The sequence below is a fragment of the Pterocles gutturalis genome, unplaced genomic scaffold, assembly GCF_000699245.1.
Source record: "Pterocles gutturalis isolate BGI_N339 unplaced genomic scaffold, ASM69924v1 scaffold40501, whole genome shotgun sequence".
NCBI lineage: Eukaryota > Metazoa > Chordata > Aves > Pterocliformes > Pteroclidae > Pterocles > Pterocles gutturalis.
The window spans coordinates 1-19,009 of record NW_010101831.1 but is presented as its reverse complement, the minus strand read 5'-3'; the positions used below and the strand labels follow the sequence as shown (position 1 = coordinate 19,009).

Genomic DNA, 19,009 nt, shown 5'->3' with positions numbered 1-19,009 from the left:
AATGTTGATCTGGCCATTACAACCACAATGTAGCTACCTGTATGTTGTCCTTGCCCATACCTTGAATGAATTTTGTTATTTATTAAAACTGGTCACTTCAAAATGCCAAAAAATTTAAGTGATGTGGATTGTAAACATCCACTTACCATTATTACCATGACAACAGATCTTCAAGTAATGTAACAACTCCACTGGAGTTATGAAAACAGAGACTATCAAATTGCATTCAGTGTGAACACAGGGTGAGGAATAACAAACAATATGATACCTCATGACTATTAAACACAGGGTGATAGTCTTCTTCCTCCCTTCAATATTGAAAGCATATTAATTTTCACATACAAGACATAAGCGAACGAACTCTCCAAAACAGATAATAGGCTGATGAAACAAAGAAATGATCTTTCATTAGAAGTACAAGATAAAAACCAAGCACATTAAAGCACAGAGTCTGGTAGAGTGACAGGAGGCTACTACACTCTGCTATGTAAAGAGAGGACAGAGAAAGGGCACCCAAAGTGCAACATAACAAGGCAGGAAGGAAGATGGCAAAGAAAAAGAAGGGAGGAAGTCTGTGCTAACAATGCTTCTATCTGAGATACTAGCATAAGACAAAATAAACACCATGTTTTCTAGATTCACATAACATGTTACTCTCTCCTGCAGCAGGTTCCTTCTGTGTCAAAGCATAAGAACCTCAAGATCCTCTCTTAGAAAACTGTTAATCACTTCAGGGAGAAGGGGTTATTCTACACTGGTTTGTTCCTTATACCTCAGTACACACCAAAGTCACTTTTCATATCACTACGGATACATCTGTCTGCTTTGTTGCTCTAGACATAAACAAACTGAAATTGGAATATGCAGTAACCTGTCTTCTGGGTGCTGACCCTCAAGGCAGACTACAGGGATACTCTCTCCACTTTCACTTGTGTAGACTCTTCATCTGACTTCTCTTGAAATGAGAAACTACGGAGCACATCAAATAAAACTTGAAACATGAGCTAGCCAGCTTGGGACAATTAACAGGCTTCTGACTTAGCTACTCCTATTTCCTTTCAGTTCCACCTAAGAAGATTCAGCATTTCAAATACCTGAGAACTGTAAAGCATTGAAATGTTCATCACTGTTTCAGCCGACAAAATAAAAACTTTAAAGTCAGTTGTTTGGAAGGGTTCCATCCTCTACTGTTTTGTTCAAGTGTTACATAACAAATTGTACACAAACTACATTAGCTTTGTGTTAGAAATAAATTTGGGTAGAATCTCAAGCCTTCCACTGAATCATCTCTGCAAAGATGGCCCATCTTTTCAGCAAGAAGCAGCCTAGAGAAAGCAAAAGAAGACGTGCTGTATTACTTGAGGACAACATGATAATGAAGGTATTAAACACAGCAGTTATTACTTACCTTTCTTTGGCTAAGAGAACAGACATCCCCACCAGCTTAGCAAACTCATCAGCTGTGAGAGAACCCTTTTCAGATACCTGTCAAAAACCAAACACACAAATAAACAAACTAGGGCATTAAAAGAACAATAAAGTTATCTCAGCTACTGAATCAGGTCTAGCTTTGTGAAGTGAAAAATTGGTAGCAAACCCCTTGTGAAGACAACCAGTTTGCATTTTAAAAAAGTACAAGTAATTATGAGTATTTCCCTTAAAAATACCTCTTTTGTGTCCTAGGAAAACTGCTAAGTATAAAAAAGGAATGTAGAAAAGAGTTAAATCTATTTAAAAAAATCACATGGTACCCTCTCCTTTGGATTTTTTTAAAGCCTTGGGACAAAATGAGCAGAAAAATTAGAATAGCTCAGACAGCATATACTGTCACAATCAGTATTTACACAGCCCAACTATAAGAAGTGATTCTGCAAACAGTGAAGCCTAAATGAGGGAATAAAAGACCAGTTCAGGGCATCAATTTAGAAATCTAAGTCATCTCAGATGGAAGTGGAGAATTTGAGTTTAATAGTATTTAAAATATCCCACTGCCTATAGAAAAATCCCCAAACCTTAGTACTCCACCCTATATTACAGCATACGACAGGGATTAGTAAAAGTCACCATCACATTTAGTTGACACAAAAAATAGGTTCAGTCTTGGGACTCAAAACTTTGGCTCCATTGTCTCAACCATGCTAGTTAATACATGCCAAAACGAAACCTTCTCACCCAGGTTGGACAAGTGGATGCTTAAAATATTAGATATGAAGTCTGGATTTATTACTGCATTGAATTTCACAGATAAACATGTTTTACTACCCTACAGATTACTAATTCTGCCATTTCTCCATTGCTTCAGCTTCAAGCAAACTTGTAAATCTAGAGGTAGTTGCCATTTCCTGCTTCCCACATAACCAGGCAGGGAGGAGTCTATTCTGCGTCATTCTCAGCAGTATTCTTTTTACAGAAACTCCGATTAAATCAGTCCTAACTTGAGATTTTATGAAGCTAAGTGATCCAATCTGTGTAATGGAAGTCAGCTATACAGTCTAATACGCATATGTGTGATTGTCTTTCTTTCTCAAACCACTACTCTCATCAAGGGTGACTTTGGGTTCCTTTGACTTCCATGTCACTTCCTGTCTTCACCAGCCACTCAAAACTGCATCTCTCTCCTGTCTGAAACCCTTTGACTTCCTTTCGCTTCTTCTCAGAAGTTTCATGTCACTGTACATTAAGTACAGGCCACAAGACTGATCTCATCTTCCCTTTCCCTTACGGGCTAGCCTTCCTCATTCAAAGCCTCTCCCTTACATTTTTCTATGGAGCCAAAGTCTCATATTATGAAAATAAAATTAAAAAGGCACTTCAGTAATAAATCCACCATCTGTTGCTCTTTGCAGTTGACCTCATTTGTCATCAAGAAAAAGTTTTTCCTTTCCTTTCAAAGAGATAAGCACTCTTACTGAAGGCAACAAATTAATTAGAAACCAAAAATAATCAGAAAAATACTAAAATGGACTAGGTATTCTTCTGTAAATAGGAGAAAATAAACTGAATGGATTAACATATATTGAAAGATTTAAGCGTTTTAGTTTTGATAATTTAGGATGGAATCTTTTAGATGGCTATATAAATTTCTCTTATCTAAAAATCTTTTTGATGAGAGAAAGCTATATGGTAACAATCATGCAAAACACACTGACGAGTCTACTTTGTATCAAGTGAGAAGGTGAGTATGATAGGTCTACTTTTTCTTGACTGCCCAAGTCAAATTCCTTCTTACCTTCGATGTTTAATTTTGGATACACTGAATCAGCCTTTACTCAACTTTATGAAAAACAAAAAATAACATGCCACTGAAAAAGACACAGGAAAATGCATCAAATAATGGGACAGCAGGACTTTAAAGAGTCCAGAGGTAGCAAGACCACGAAGGTTTACCACACCAAACAATTTATACTATGTTTTTCCTGATGAAGCTACCTAATTCTACATGCAGTACTCCCCAAATGTGCGCTCTTCACAGCAGCAAACTCAATGTTACATGTACAATGTGCTATTTTATGAAATAAACCCAAACCAAACAACTGCCTATATCAACATTTAAGAGCTACTTTGACTGCCTTCAAGCATATCGTGTACAGTGTCTGAAGTCCACTTCTGTTACATTAAATGCTTAATATATGTCATGAATTTCATTACACAGGACAAAAGATCTGGAGGAAGGCTGAAGGTTAATGAAGTTTGAAAAGAGATGGAAAAGTGTTTTATTCCTTAAGGAGAAAGCAATGACTAAGATTATTGCCTGCACAGCACTTTGAAGATTAATAGTGCTATTTAAGTATTACTGTTAGAAGATTTGGAAGTGGAATATTTTGTATTTCAAAACCTCAAAAGGAAATCCTGTACCTCAAGTTTTCATACCTAATGTGTTTAAGTTTCCCCAGCACGGTCAGAACACTGAAGGAAATGAAGTACACTTACTGTCTCTAAAGCAGAAGCTACCATTTCCTCTTCGTTATGAGACTGGAGTTCAATCACCATCACACCACTGTCAAATATCCGAAGCCTAAAATCAAAAGAGAGAGTCAAAGTAACTAAAACCCCTGTGCACATCACCTACGGTCACATTTCTAATGCATCCACACCTATAACCCCATTATAAAAGGAAAAAAAAACCACAACCTCTGTAAAATGAACTTAACATTGAAAACATCTTCCAAAACTTTAGAGACTGAAAAGACCAAGGCATGTGTCTGGACTTAGTTAAACACTGTTCCCAGTCTGAAAAAACTGTATTGGAAGTGAAAAGAATAATGTCTTCCTAGTAAAGTGAACCATGGTTAAAAATTAATATTTTAATGTAGAGTGGATATTGGTGCATACAGCAGCATCCCTTAAGCAAAGGATGGCTTTAAAAAAAAAAAATCTACTGCAGGCAAAATATTGAGTCACCCAAGCACTGTGGTCTGACTTGTGAGTGCCATGTTTTATAAATACATCTGTAAAGCTCTTACCTTAGTGGTAATTTCAGCAACTCCAGCATCTTACAAGCATTTACTAAATCCTCTGGCGACAGCAACTATTAAAATAGTAAACCATATTTATTCACAGCTTGCATTTCAAGTATAGAGCATAACACCAAAACAAGCAGTTTTAATAACTACAGCTATAAAATACACCAGGCTACACTATATTGTTAATTTTATTCCTTTCTATTGTGCAGTTTATTTTCTTGGCTCCTGTTCTCCTTTCTGTTCTTACTATGTGTTCTATAACAACCTTTCTTGCCCTAGTTACAGAAAGAAACCGTGTATTTTGTAAAAAAAACCCACAGTCACCATTCTTTAGTATTCTCTGTCCTTTCAGTTTTCTTTCCCAATAAGCATGGATTTTCCCTTTTATATGGTTTTATAAAAAGCAGCATATATTATGACAACTTATAGAGGATACATAAGCATTACATGGAAGAAGGAGAAAGGAAAAAGGTAAAACCCCCTAATTTTAATAAAGGGTTGATCATTTCATGCTGTTAGACAGGTAGAGTGAGCAATTGGTAGGGAACATTTTTACCCTTTTCTTTAATTACCTTATCACTGAAATACATTTTATAAAATATTTAATAAAACCAATTTCTCACCTCTAATCCTCGTGCGCGATTTACCAGACAGTACACTTCAGTAAGTGACACGATCCCTCCTCGCTCCTGTGTTAAGCACAACACTGGTAAGAGAAATAGCATTAATCTAGTAAACACAGTATCTCAACTTGCATTTGACCGATTAAACAGGTAAAACAGACGGGGTAAATTAAGGGCCTTAATGAAAAAAAGACCACCCAGGCAATACCATGTACTTCTAGCATGAGAGGTAGGTTGTTACATTATATCTTTATCCAATAATTTTAAAATGCAAAACACTGATACTATATCCAAAGACTATGAATCACAGGATCAACGAATTTCAATATATTAAATGTAACGACCAATTTACCATTTTTAGTTTTCAGACACACTTAGTCTTCCATTCCGCTCGTAGTAGGTATTATATAGCTTTCACAACAATACTGTAATATGTATGCTTTTTAGTAGACACATGGCCTTATAAGTTGCAACATGAAATCTAACTCTTTGGTGAGAATCCCGAATGCTATAATAGCTTCAGAGAAATTAAAACATGACATACTACTTCGGGCGGGAGGGGGTATTCTGTGTAATAACTCTGTGTTATCTTTGCAAAAACCATAATTTTTAAGCAGTTTTAAGACTGAATAATATTTTCAAACTCAGTGCTGTTTCACTCTTTCTTTAGAAAAGTAACATTCTGCAGCAAGGGATGAATACAAGGCAGTTCAAATAAAAGAAAGACTGCTAGTATGATTTTCTAAATATCACTGATATTTCACAAATTAGAAGTTGAGATGCCATTATTCCAAAGAAAAGTTCGTACTTGTATTTAAACTTTCTTGTTCAGAAAGAGGATACGTATTTCTTCCATAAACATTGAATATGAGGCTGTGCTGCTAAATCTGAGACTTTAAAAAGAGGTGCAGTACTACAGCCAAAACACATTTACATCAAAATTAAGCAACACATGGAAAATGCTTGTGCAAAATTAGGTACTGTACCTCTAATGGTGTCTGCAGGATTCCAGCTAGTTGCTTCGCCAGCTGCATGTGGTAATGTGTACCAGATCCATGTGTTTCCCTAGTAACTGGATTAGCTATTCCCATACTCAGTAGGTAGGACTTGAACCTAATAGTCTAAACAAATAAATACACAAATTTAAAAGTACATCAGCTAGTGAATGATTCTGGTTTTTAAAAGTCTTTGATTTAATTCCTATATGATAGTTTTGGTGAATAAATCAATTCAGTTTACTACCAATAAAGTCAATTACTAGCAAAGAGAAGGCAAGATTTAATATAATTGATTTTTGATCAGCAGAGGTCAAAAATACAAAAATTTATACAAAAGCAGTAAAATCTTTGATTTTAAGACAGGGTCAAAAGAAAAGCTAGCACTAAACAACTAAGTCACTTTTGCTTTATGTAGAATTAAAACACAAAAAAAACCAACCATGAAGTGTTCTTTATTAACATTACACATATAAAACAGATAGCTTTTTGCTTTACATAGGAACATTTCTGTTGACTTTAAAAACAAAATTAATTTACCTCATCCTCAGTGATGTCACCTTGTTTTTCTTTAATCTTATTAGCTATTGACTTGGACAACTCCACCATTTCCTTAGCCTATCAAAAAAGACACATAGATCTAAGTCAACTTTCAGCTCAACAGAGAAAAGCATGCTTAAAGCTGAGAAAACAAGCATTAGTCTGCTTGGATAAGGGACACATGCCGTACCTTCTCCATTAGTTTGCTAAGGTCCTCAAAAGCCTGAAACGAAAAGCAGACACTGCAGATCAGTATAATTACAGCATTCAGCTTCATGGATACAGTGAGCTGCCTTTGCCCACCTACCTAAGCTACTGGTAAGAGCTGCTATCCCTTTAGGTTAGTATGTTACAATGTGAGATATTATATAATTGGTTGATATATCTTTTTTATATCAGGCCTTCAAATAAAAATGATACAATCTATAAACAACAAAGAATGAAGAAAAGAATCAATCACACATGTTTCTGGTATGTGAACACTAGTTCAATATGATTTATGAAGTCCATATGATAGGAAGAACAGTGAGACAGTGAGGCCCAGAAAATTAAACTGTCCAAGTTTATCATGCTGTCCTAAAATTTGGGGGAAGGTTTCTTGGTGGTGATGGTAGGTTTTCTTCCAACAGTTAACCCTCACTCAAGGAGATCTATTGTTTCTGGCCAGCAGCAAGCCAGCTGTAAAGCTACAGAAGTACTCCTCCTAACAAGACAATTTTACTTTAATCAGTAAATGTTACTAAGTTAGTAAGAAACAGTAATTTCAAATGAGCAAGGAAGAAAGTATATAGTTTCACATGTATGCTTAACTGAAGAGACAAAATCTTTGAAAACGTGTGACTTTTAAGTATTGCATACACAGGACCAGTGGTGCTACTGTAATAAACAAAAAACAGTTAAAAAATGAATGAAATAAGGTTCATGAGACAAATTATCAGATTTAAATAATTAACATAAAAACTAGATAAAAAGTATCCTCTGAAAACTAGTTGTTGGACCTAAAAAACAAAATACCTGCTAGAGCAAGGGAAAAATTATTTGTACAGAACAATATTTTCCTAGTCTAAGAAAATTTTTGTTTTCACAAAAAATGTGCAACAACCTGGACATCCAACATAGGACCACAATTATTTCAAGTCCACTAAGCTTAGTAAACTGCTATGGTCTCAAATTCAACAATTCTACAACAACCCACAAAGGGCATTTTAAGGCTTAAATAAAATGTACTTTAAAAAAAAGCTGAAGGTATACTGAAAATCAAAAGTTTTAGTAATGGTAACCAACTAGCATTAAAAAAATAATGTAATAAAAAAGTTAGCAACTATGTTAAAAAACAACTATGTTAAAAAGCAACTCTCATTTCTCCCGTTTTCAGAAACACACATTCAGCCTTCTCACCCGCTTCTCAAATACATGATAACGTGCCCAGGTGGTCAACCTTTCCAAACAACCTTTTTTGAACAACTGGTGTGAGAAAAATTCCTAAACCTTTTCAGCCAAAGTTTGCCTGACAGCAGCACCCAACCCCTCCAGCCACAAATAAAGAAGGTTGTTCAGTTAGAGTATGTCAAACAACCACAGATACCTCTTGCCTACAGCTTCTAACCATTGCTTCTCTGTGATTCCTAGCTTATTCTGACTAATCCCCCACTACACAGACACATTTTAGCAGAAGTTGTGTAGGAAGACCCCACTGTTTCCACCTACATTTTAGGCACCTTATTTAGAAGCTTACTGGTCTGAGATTCAACATGCAAAGAAGAGAAAGAGATGCCTCCAGGAAGGGACAGGGTTCGCTTTTCATCTGAATCCCTCCTAATGGTGACAGTGTTTCTCCATTGACTCCAGAAGCCTAGTCTCTTGGTACCCAAGTTAGGTATCCAAAATTAAGGGGGACAAAGCTGTGGCCAAGGGGAGAAAAGAAAATATACCACCATGTAACAATAAACTACCACTACCAGAATGAAAGCTTCTCTTTGGAATATTTCTTCTTACTTCCTAATCTGCCAAATTCAATAATTTACAATAGATTTCCCAATCTCTAGTGTAAATCAAAGTCCTTCTACTGTACTTGTATATGGTATCAATAAAAAGTTTTCTAACAAGCCTTTTGCCAGCTTATTTCTAATCTCTATAACCTGCATGAAAACATCTTTCATCAAAAGAACCCTTGATTTAGCTATGGCTAAATAAACAGCATGCTATGTCTAACTCCTCCTCTGCCTGACTCACTGAGGGCAGGCCTGGAAACAAAGGGGAATGTGCACACACCTAACAGGAACTTCCTCAGATAAACAAAAGGCTAAAGAACTGGATTCTTATCAGCAGTGAACAGCAGATGCAGGAAGCCTTTTCCTGGAAGCCAGGGCACCATTTTTTAAATTAAGTCATTTATAACATTTAAAGCTGGAGGAAGGCAGGATTTTACAAGTCATGGTTTTCCTCCGTTCATACAACACGTATAAATGGATTTCTTTTACTCTCTGACAAAGCTACTAAAGGAAAAAATAACCAGACAATACCTTTTGAACTATATACACACGCATGTAACTACAATACCTTTTGAACTACACACAGAACTTCATTCATTACATTCTTCATAATCAGAGAAGAAAAAGTTTAACACTAGCAGTATCTGAAACAGCATGTGGCCTGCAAAGGTACTGTATTTTTCTTACGTATGGGAGCAGTGAATGCCTTTTTTTATTGTGGCACACTGAATCCCATAAAGCTTTGCCACAAGAACAAATATTTTGCATGTAGTTTTATGAGTAATTCTGTATTAATCTCTACTACCAAGACAGAACAGGACTATTTTGGACGATATTGCTTCCAGGTATATATAAAGAAATTATTTGCCTCTGCTGTCCATCAGTATTGATATCTGCAATTCAACTACTGTGCTGTTTCTGGGGAAAGGGATGGTCTCTATCTAGCCCAGGTATTTTGCAAAGATTCTTGTAACATCTTGCTTATGTAACATCTGCCTGGACTGCAGAACATTCTACTATAATTATAAGCCTAAATCTAGTGTTAAAAAGATGAGTATTTATAAGATGAAAACCTAACCTCAACACAGTTTTGTGCAGACACTTGGATCAGCATATTTTTTCTTAATATATATTAAATTTTCAACTGAAACAAAAATTAGCTGTAAAAAAAGGACGGAAAAAATCCCCAAACTTGTAATAATCTTCTTCTGCAGATGCCTTTGTGTTTTGCTTCCCTAGTGAAAAGTCACTGAACACAGATTTCTCATTCTACCAAGATTAATTTTATAAATACACACGGTTAGATTCAAAGAACAGTCTTCTTGAAAGAACTGGTTAAATGAAGTACCTTTGCATATATTGGAAAGCCAGTTAAACAAAGTAAATAACTGTAAATTACACACTCATAATCAATCCAGACTTCTCAACAAAAACAATAAATAGTCTCAGCTGCCTCTAAAAGAAAGTGTGAATGAATGTAAATGGTTCAGACAGGTGGTTGACCTTGAAACTTCAGTAGTACTTACCTCGGAAATGTTTTTGTCAGTCTCTTTTCTTTTTTCCTCTAACTTCCTTTCGATCCCTACAATTCCTACAGCCCTTATTCTTCCTGCCTGCAAAAGAAAATAATGAAAGGAATCAAAATAGGAAATGCTAAGTTTTCTCATCTGCCTCACTGGGAAAAACCTTCCACTGGAAGACAGGAAATGTTCTCCCGAAAAGCTGATATAATGCATACAATATTTCATATATTTCTTGAAAGTATTTTTTAAAGCAGTGTCAAAAAATAAACAATAAGTGTAAAGCATGTATGAATTTGCTGTAGTAGACAGATAATATTATTAGATTGAAGCTATTAATATGAAGATGCTTAATAGCCTGATCCAGACTGAGCATTCCAGCCCATCTCAGTTAAAGCCTCACAAGTCCACGTGAACATCTGTACTAGAGCTGTGGAAATCCGTGAGTGTATCTGATTACCTCAAAAAATCTAGCCTGAAGAAACATACCCATGAACACACAGTGCTACATACAGTTTAATTTACCTTGCTGAGAAGTATCAGGACAGAGGCGATGGTGAATCTTTTTGTTTGATGCAAACTGTGTTCTAGAAAGGCTGGTACCTACGTGCCAGTGGTGCCAGCCCTCAAATCTCTAACCGCAGAGCTTAGCACTGGTGTTAATGATTTGTTATGACTTAAGAATAAGAACAGAAGTAAGACATTTTCATTAAGTGATTCTTGACGCAGCGTACAGGCTTCCTCATTAGTCCACCAAATGCAAATACATTTATGGATAGTACATTTACAAAGGAGCACATATATGATTTGACATCGAGCAAAGTTTAAATCATCCTATTTAATTCATAGTACTATATGTTCAATACATTAATATATTCAACATATTCATATACAGAAACAAAGGTATATGCAAATATATGTATATTTGCATATTTATAGCTGTGTGTGTATCTGTGTCTGACTCCATTAAAAAAAATGAGCTTATTATCAACTGTTTACATCTAAACACACTCAAGGAAGACAGGGCACAGTGTTGACTCTATCAGGTGAAAACTGCAAAGGAGAAACTAACTTATGCCAGTGAAGAAACAGGCAAAGCTGAATTTCTACATGTGCCCACAGCATTGGTTATACAGGCGTGCCAGATGCAGAATATGGGGGCAGCAAGAACTTAAACAAGAGATTACATACAGATTCTGCACTTAAGCTAGACAAAGTGACATGACATACAGAAGGATGTCAGAAGCTCTGCACATACTTGTGGATCCTTATTAACTTGAATAGTCTGACCAGTAGGCATGTTCTCCCATCTCCTTTGTGTGATTTCTTCTGATAATCGTCTATAGAACTGCAAACATTAAAGAGTGACAACAGATGTTTCACAAACTGTGCAGAGTACCTCTGGATATTTTTAGCATCTTGGTGGTAGATGAAATAAACTTCACTACAAACAAAGCATGGTTAATACCTCCAACATCCATTATCTGGAAATTCTTAATGTCCAGTCTTCAGAAATATACACATTAGAGGAGGAGACATGTAGTTACTAGTTAAACTTGCATGAGTACTTCTATTGCAAAATGGTTTTTTTAGATATTCAAAATGTTGCAAAAGATGCTAAAATAAAAAATGTCAAGGTTTGCTCAAAGGCATGCTTTTAAAAGGAAGGAAAGTTGATCAATCCAATTACTATTGAACTGTTAATTCATCAGTATAAAGACAATCACATAGATCAATTACACTTATTAGTTTATTGCTAATACCCGGAAGTGGCATTAGTTATCAGCAAGTGTATCCCACTGAACAAAATCCATGAAGAAAATCTGTTCTATTCTTATGGTTGTTAGAAGTTCACAGGAAAGAATGCTGAAGTCATAAAGAAAAGATCTGTAGCGTAACTGATATGCTAAGTAACCAGCAAACATAGAAAGCTTCATTCTCAGACAAGAACATTAATGTTAAAATAAATAAGGTTATGATTAGGCAAATCACCTACACAATTATAACTAGCATAAATCCACACTCATCCTAAGCTGAAAACTGCTCCCAAGGAAATGAAAGTCAGTCAGAACAAGCATATGCATTTATAAGACATTTATACATAATCCAAGTTGAAAATCTGATTTTCTGCAGTGAACAGGGATGGCTTTTTTAATTTTTCAAAGTTAAAGTTCTCAGTCTCTTCAAGTGAGGATCTTATACTGTGAAATTTCTTTATAGAGTACAATTTGCTTGGTTTTTGGGATATGCCTTCTTGTAAAAATACATTAATTTTTTTTAGAATGCTCAAAGCCTTTGAGAGTTGGTGTAGGTAAAAAAAAAGATCTATAAAACATAAAATGAAACAAAGCTCTGAAGCAACAAAAAGTGTTCAGTGATAAAATTAGAGAGATGATTAGGAATAAGTTGCTTGAATCCTGTCCAGCACAGGGTTAGCTTCAAAGAAACATCTTTTACTCTATTAACGACCTAACAGATTTCAGAGACAGCATTTTGGAAAATCCTGTGCTCAATTTAAAAGATTACAAAAGGAAGTATAAGATTATATTAAAACACTAAAATAAGGACAAAGCCTAATAATGCATCCTGACATTTTTGGAACACTATTTGCATTATTTAACCAAAGTATAGAACCCCAAAGGCTCATAGTGTTTGTCTTCAAAAAAGGATGTACTGAAAAAGCTCCACCTCAAAAGTAAACATGGAAAGATCATAGAAAATTATCACTAACACAGCAAGAGGAGAAAGGCATGTCCAAAGATCAGATATGCTGGGCTTGCATGGTACAAAACTTACCTCAATCTGACCATGTTCTTTGAAAGAAAGTTTGATGTAGGAGTATTTGCTGCTTTGGAATGGACCAGGCTCTTTGTTTGAAGCAGCAGGATGAAGATGAACTACTATTTTGGCGCTAAGAAAAAGTTAAAGAAAAGACAAGTGGTAGCTTTCTGTAATACCCCAAAAATTTTTTTCTACAATCAAGTTAACCATTTAATCAAAACCTGTATTAACTTTATCTCACATGAGAAATAAAGTATATCAAATAACGCTTTATATTTGTGCATCAACATCTAAGTATTTTGACTCAACATTATAGTAGATCTTGCAGGAAAACTACTACAACCTCTAAAACAGCAACATCTCACAAATTTAAAATGCACCCACCATCAATTCTTAAGAAATAAACATTAAAAATGTTACCACTTCAAGCAATAATTTCTGAAAAATCTGTTAATTGAAGTAAAAAATAATAGTTAAGTAGTCACTTGATTTGGCTTTTGACTTGCAATAACTACTGCCAAAACACACTATCTTTGTCATAGGGAAACAAAAGATCTCAATATTATGTTTAATCTATCCTAGTTGTATGTCATTTGTGAACACTGTACGTGAATTTGTCCAAAACCAACATTCAGAGGTAACATGCATGGAAATAACAGTCTAAAATGACACCTATCACCAAAACAAACCTTGAGATAGCCATTCCCATTTGATTTTATTGACACTTTTTTCATGAGTTTTTATTTACTTGACTTCTCCAGCATTAGTGAACTAATTGATTTATTCTGGATGTCCCCAGCATATTACCTTACCCAGGTAAGATAATACCCTGGCTGCAGGCTGCAAACCGATGACAACTATATACATACAAACATATTTCCCCAGTTAATTTTTTTTCTCTTCTTCTTGTGAAACTTCCTTATTCACATAATATACAGAATTAGTTATTCAAGTGAGTGGAAACACTCAAGTTCTTCTAACCACTGGCATCATTTCCATGCTCAAAATCCATCATATGGTCATATGAAGTTATAATATGGGCAGAGTTTCTATCCACAACCAGTTCTGTGGCACAAAAGACTAAAATTAGCTCTCAAATTTAGATCCAGCAAAATCACTGTTGTCATTTATGACTAATCAAACTAAAATGGCAAGCTGGAGCACATACTTGTTTAGTGATTACAAAACAGTTACTTAACAAATCACATCAAACACCGCCTTGTCATGAGTCTTACACATTTGAACTCAAGTGACGAAAACAGGTCCTTGTGGCTGCCAAACTGGAACTTAGATTGCAAATGGAACCTACCATGAATTAATATATAATCTTGGGTACCTCACAGAACATGCATGTGCAAACTATTCTTCTGAAAAAGACAATGACTATCACTTTACCTTTTTCCTATCCCAGCTGCTTGCTCTTCAATGAAGACAATCTGAGACAGGGGTATAGCAATGCAGCACTCCTGGAATAACCAACGCAAACACAAGTGAAATTAAAGCCACATCCTGACCATTCTCTAAACCCAAATGCTCTCTTTCCCCATTTCACAAACACTACAGATCTCTACAGGTGCTGCCTGAGGCACTCCATGTGAAATATGATGGTAACAATAATCTATTAAAGAAAAAAAGAAGTAGAAAACTTAATACAAAGTTGAAACTGAGTTCTAGGTAACAAAAAAAACCCCAAACTTAAGTATCAGTGTGCCAACTTCACAGACACCTCAAGCTAGATTCACAGAAACACCTGGGAACTTAACAAATCTTTAGTATCTAAATTCAAAATTTAAACACTAAAATTTCCCCACTACTACAGCTTACCCCTGTAGGTGCACAATGCTCATAGGTTCTTAACATTTTTGCATTGATGTTACTTTGGGAGCTAAAACAATATCCAAAAGCACCAGTCTTTTAAGTGTTGAACATCTAAAAAACTAGACTATCCTCTGAGTGGAATAGGAATTTTTCCATCTATCCTACACTCAAGGACTTAGTCCAGCAGTTGATGCATCTCAACATACATTTATTGGACTGTGCTTTAGATAAAACAAAGCAGAGCAAGAAACAAGGCTGTATCCATCTGTGGGAGACTCACCCACCCAGGTTAAACTCTTTCTATATGCATTTGAGACAGAAATTGCTCAACAGAGCGATTCAAAGCATTTAATTGGGTGCCTGGTATTGTTTTGGTGAATATCGTTTGGTGAACGTTCTCTTCCACATAATAGCTTGGTGATTGACACAGTCATCCAGAATACAGGAAACACACGTTACATTCCATACTTAAACTCCTTTCTTCCTTCTGCCATAAGGGTGCGCCTAACACCAGGTTACAACGAGCACTGTTATGGGGCCCACTCAGTCCCTACTACCAAAATTGTTCCTCTTTGCACAGAATAATTAAATACTCATTAAATTGGAGATTAGGGAAGTATACACACTGAAACTCCAACTAATGAGTAAATATCTCATTTGAAAAAACATGGCTGTACTTCCTGTTCTAAAAACTCTTAATACAAGCTATCTAGATTCTTCTATGGCTTCAGATTCCAAAGCTGTTACATAGAACAGTTACTGTTTGTAAAATGCCAACACAGCTCTGGACATTTTAAATATAGTCAAAATGATACTTCTGCTTAAAAAATTTTTTGAAAATTACTAAAGAGTTCAACTACATATACTATGTACAGTGTCAAAATTATTGATTCATTTAGTCACAGATAGAAAGTTATGAAGTTATTGTAAGCACAAGGACTTAGAATCACCCCTTCCCATGAGAAAAATAAGAGGAAGGAATAGAAAAAGAGAGATGTGTTAAAAATGCCGAGTTTATTTGGATATTTTCTTCTAATGTCTCATGCCCACATTATGCATGAATATATGTTTTAAAATGTTGTACAAATCTAGCTATGTACATATAAAAGAACTGGGTATTTTTTTCCTTTTAAAATCACAGTAGTTTCTACACTCTTCAGTGGCAGATGCTGTGTAAACAGCAGCTATAAAACAGCTGTCTGCTTTTGTAAAAAGGGTTGTTATGTTAACCTAATGACAAGTGTCCCATTTATTACTAAAGTTTGCTGACACAATAAAAGGTGACTCTCTCTACAAGTTTATTTTAGGTAAGCTAGCTAAGGTTTCTAAGGTTGATGTTATATCCAGCAGAGCTCAGCCAACAACTCACCGTGAAAATAAAAGGGCACTGTGCTCCCCATGCTTCAGTCCTAACAGCCTGAGAAAGAATCTGCTTCCTTTACCACACTAACAAAGTTATTTGTGTACCAGAGATTTAAAATTTAAAAACCTGCTTCCACTGGGATAGAATTGGTCTGTAGTAGATCAGAACTGGGTAATTTTTGTCCATCTCCTGGCCATATGTTTCTGCTCCTTCTCTTAATCAAGCCTAGAGTTTGTCAGAATCTTTGCCAAGTTAAATTGATTTGTTAAAAGAAAACTATTTTTCTTATTCTCCAAGTCTCTTCTCTGCTCATTTAGCAAATTCAATGATCTTGATACAAGGAATCATATAGCATAGGAGCAGGGGGAGAAGTCAGGGAGAAGGGATGAGTATCATCCTTTTGTTGGGAAGGAGAGAATGGGGACATGGACAATTGTTAAGACTTGCTGAAGCCATAACACTTAATGCTACTCCAAGCAAGTAAACTGTCCAAGTGAGAACATCAGAAGCAGTGCACATCACAGTACACGCCCACTTGTCAAGCAGAGACGCTGATTTAGAAATAAGGTGATTTACACAGACAGTTTTGCACAACTAAATTCTCTCACGCTGACTGTGCCAAAAAACCAGTTAATTTATACAGAATAGCTCATGAGTTGGACAATCAACCCCTGCCTTCTTTTAACAATAATGCTTCCCTGGGGACCAGCTCTCAAAACACTTGAAAAATTTGTACTAAAAATAGTTCTGCTGTTCCTGCAAACAATCCCTAAGGAAAAAAATATATTGCTTTGCCAAATCAAGAACATCCTTGGTGACCTTGCCTTTAGAAGGCTCTTAATAGCTCCCTCTTTTGGAACAAGGATGTGATATTTAGTAGGGAATGGCCTTCCAATGCTTCAACTATCCGTGTGCAAAACTAGTCCAGTGGAATACAATAGGCCTTTGAAAAGTCATCTGCTCGTGCTTTGTCTAAACTTTGGCTTCTAGGGCTAAATTGCTAAAAGATTGCATCCAAAACAAGCACAATCCAACCTGGTTCTCAAGTGGACTTCTTCAATTACAGCTGCAGTGGTGCACACTGTCACAGTCCATGCTTAGAGCTTTGCATGTGTTTGTGGTCTTTCTTACCCATTTCTAGACTGCAATCTCAGGCTGTGGCTTGACAATACATACAAAGAATTCAGCAGCAGTATGGCACTGTAGTTCTGCCACTGCCACTTAACCTCTGAGTTAATTCTCCACAGAAGTACAGATGAATGTTCTGGCTTAGGGAAAGGATGGTTCAGTGCAGGAACAGGCAGCTGGGAGACAAAGATCCATACAAAAAAAATAATACCGCCACCAAACACATCCTATCGGCAAATCATGGTCTGGGACTATATGGCATGAGCAGAAGACAGTGCAACTTGGACTTGAAAACACAATGAGGAAGAACAGGTCTTGCTAGACAAGGAGCATGGGAAAGGAGTTCACATTATGATTTGCCTGACACATTCAACTTCAGTCTCAAAAACAACAACTTTTACTGCATGATACCAGTGTCTTTTCTCCTCTATTTTTGTGCCATAGAAAAGGAAAAATTATATGATTCATTCACATCCCTCCTCATTTCTGCATGATCATTTTCTTAAAGCAGAATTGGGTGAGAGAACATTCCTTGTATGTAATCTTCTTTCCCCTGTAAGCAAAAAAATGGACTAAACTTTTGTAATACAAAACACACACAAAGCAAAGAAAAAAATCTCTGTTCATGGCGAGCTACCTGTTGTTTACTATGGAATTTACAGTTAAATGACATACAAGATACAAAAGCGGGACTTACATGATTCTTCTGATCCCTCCAGATTAGTCGGTGTGTGCTAAGCAGTAATACTCCTCTATCAAAGTTCAACTAAAGAGGAAAAATAAAACAGATCAACAACAAATTTAACCAGTGAGTTGCATAAATACTGATCTTGGAAACATTACACATTACCACAGCATGGCAATCAGATGCAACAAGCCAATATTTTGAGAACACCCTTTTTTCAGAAAACACAATAAATTAAGTTTAGGAAACAACGGAGAAAATCAGTATAAAAGGATTAGATGGATATACACAAACTTCCTTTTTCAACTGTATAAACTTTCCCCCCGGAAATCCTGAAGGATCCTCCCTCCATATGCTGTGCAAGATATACAAACATTACTAAATATCATATTTTAAACAGGGCTCTTGGCTTTGGAACACTATTCGCTGACAAAGAAAGTAAAGGTTACACAAAAAAGCAAAGCAACCTAATAAGAAGATGCTGTCCAGTCTGAAATCTTCTGGCCTATCACATAGGAGTATTGCTTCTATCCATTTCATTGTTGAAAAGTTATTTATTTATCACATAGCCATCAGTCTCTGGAAAAATGTGTGTTAGCAAATCGCTTCCTACTTCTAAGACTTGAGGCACGTTTTTACAGCTTTTTATGAGGGCATGCACCTTACTCTGGTGAGGAAAAATGAGGAGAGACCTAGAGTTACTCCAGCCATGAGGCAAACCGATAATTGAGTAGGCTTAGATGAGAGCAGAGGGCAAAAGAGAACCCTTCACGACCAGAGTTAAAAAGCATTTTACAGCTACCAGGATGACTCAGGAGTGACTTGCATGGCGTGGCCAGCACACGACATCAAAGCCAAAGAGCACAGCTTGCAGTGCCGAGCAACCCGGGGACCGCTTACCCCTGACAGAGGCAGTGCCAGCCCAAACAGCGGACATCAAGTGTCATGACAGTGACACCAGCTGCACACGCCCTGTGGGGACGCTAGTCCTCCCTCCCTGTGGCACACACCGTCCAAGGCCCTTCCCGTCGCCACAGAGCCTGGATCTCTCCTCCCTTATGTTCTGCTCACAGAGCCAAACCCTGCCAGACCCCGGAGGAAA

At 36.4% G+C, this 19,009-nt stretch overlaps 1 protein-coding gene across 1 annotated transcript; it reads right to left on the bottom strand.

Moving 5' to 3' along the window:
* Positions 1 to 1,029: 1,029 nt before the first annotated feature.
* On the bottom strand, positions 1,030 to 17,988 carry VPS36 (vacuolar protein sorting 36 homolog (S. cerevisiae); the record flags this gene model as incomplete). The annotated part of the gene is made up of 13 exons (XM_010084685.1): positions 1,030 to 1,325; positions 1,409 to 1,485; positions 3,931 to 4,015; positions 4,464 to 4,528; positions 5,087 to 5,152; positions 6,073 to 6,207; positions 6,622 to 6,699; positions 6,812 to 6,844; positions 10,139 to 10,225; positions 11,391 to 11,480; positions 12,929 to 13,043; positions 14,309 to 14,379; positions 17,920 to 17,988. Coding segments are annotated over 13 exons (1,065 nt in total), but the record flags the coding sequence as incomplete, so codon positions are not given.
* Positions 17,989 to 19,009: the final 1,021 nt, after the last annotated feature.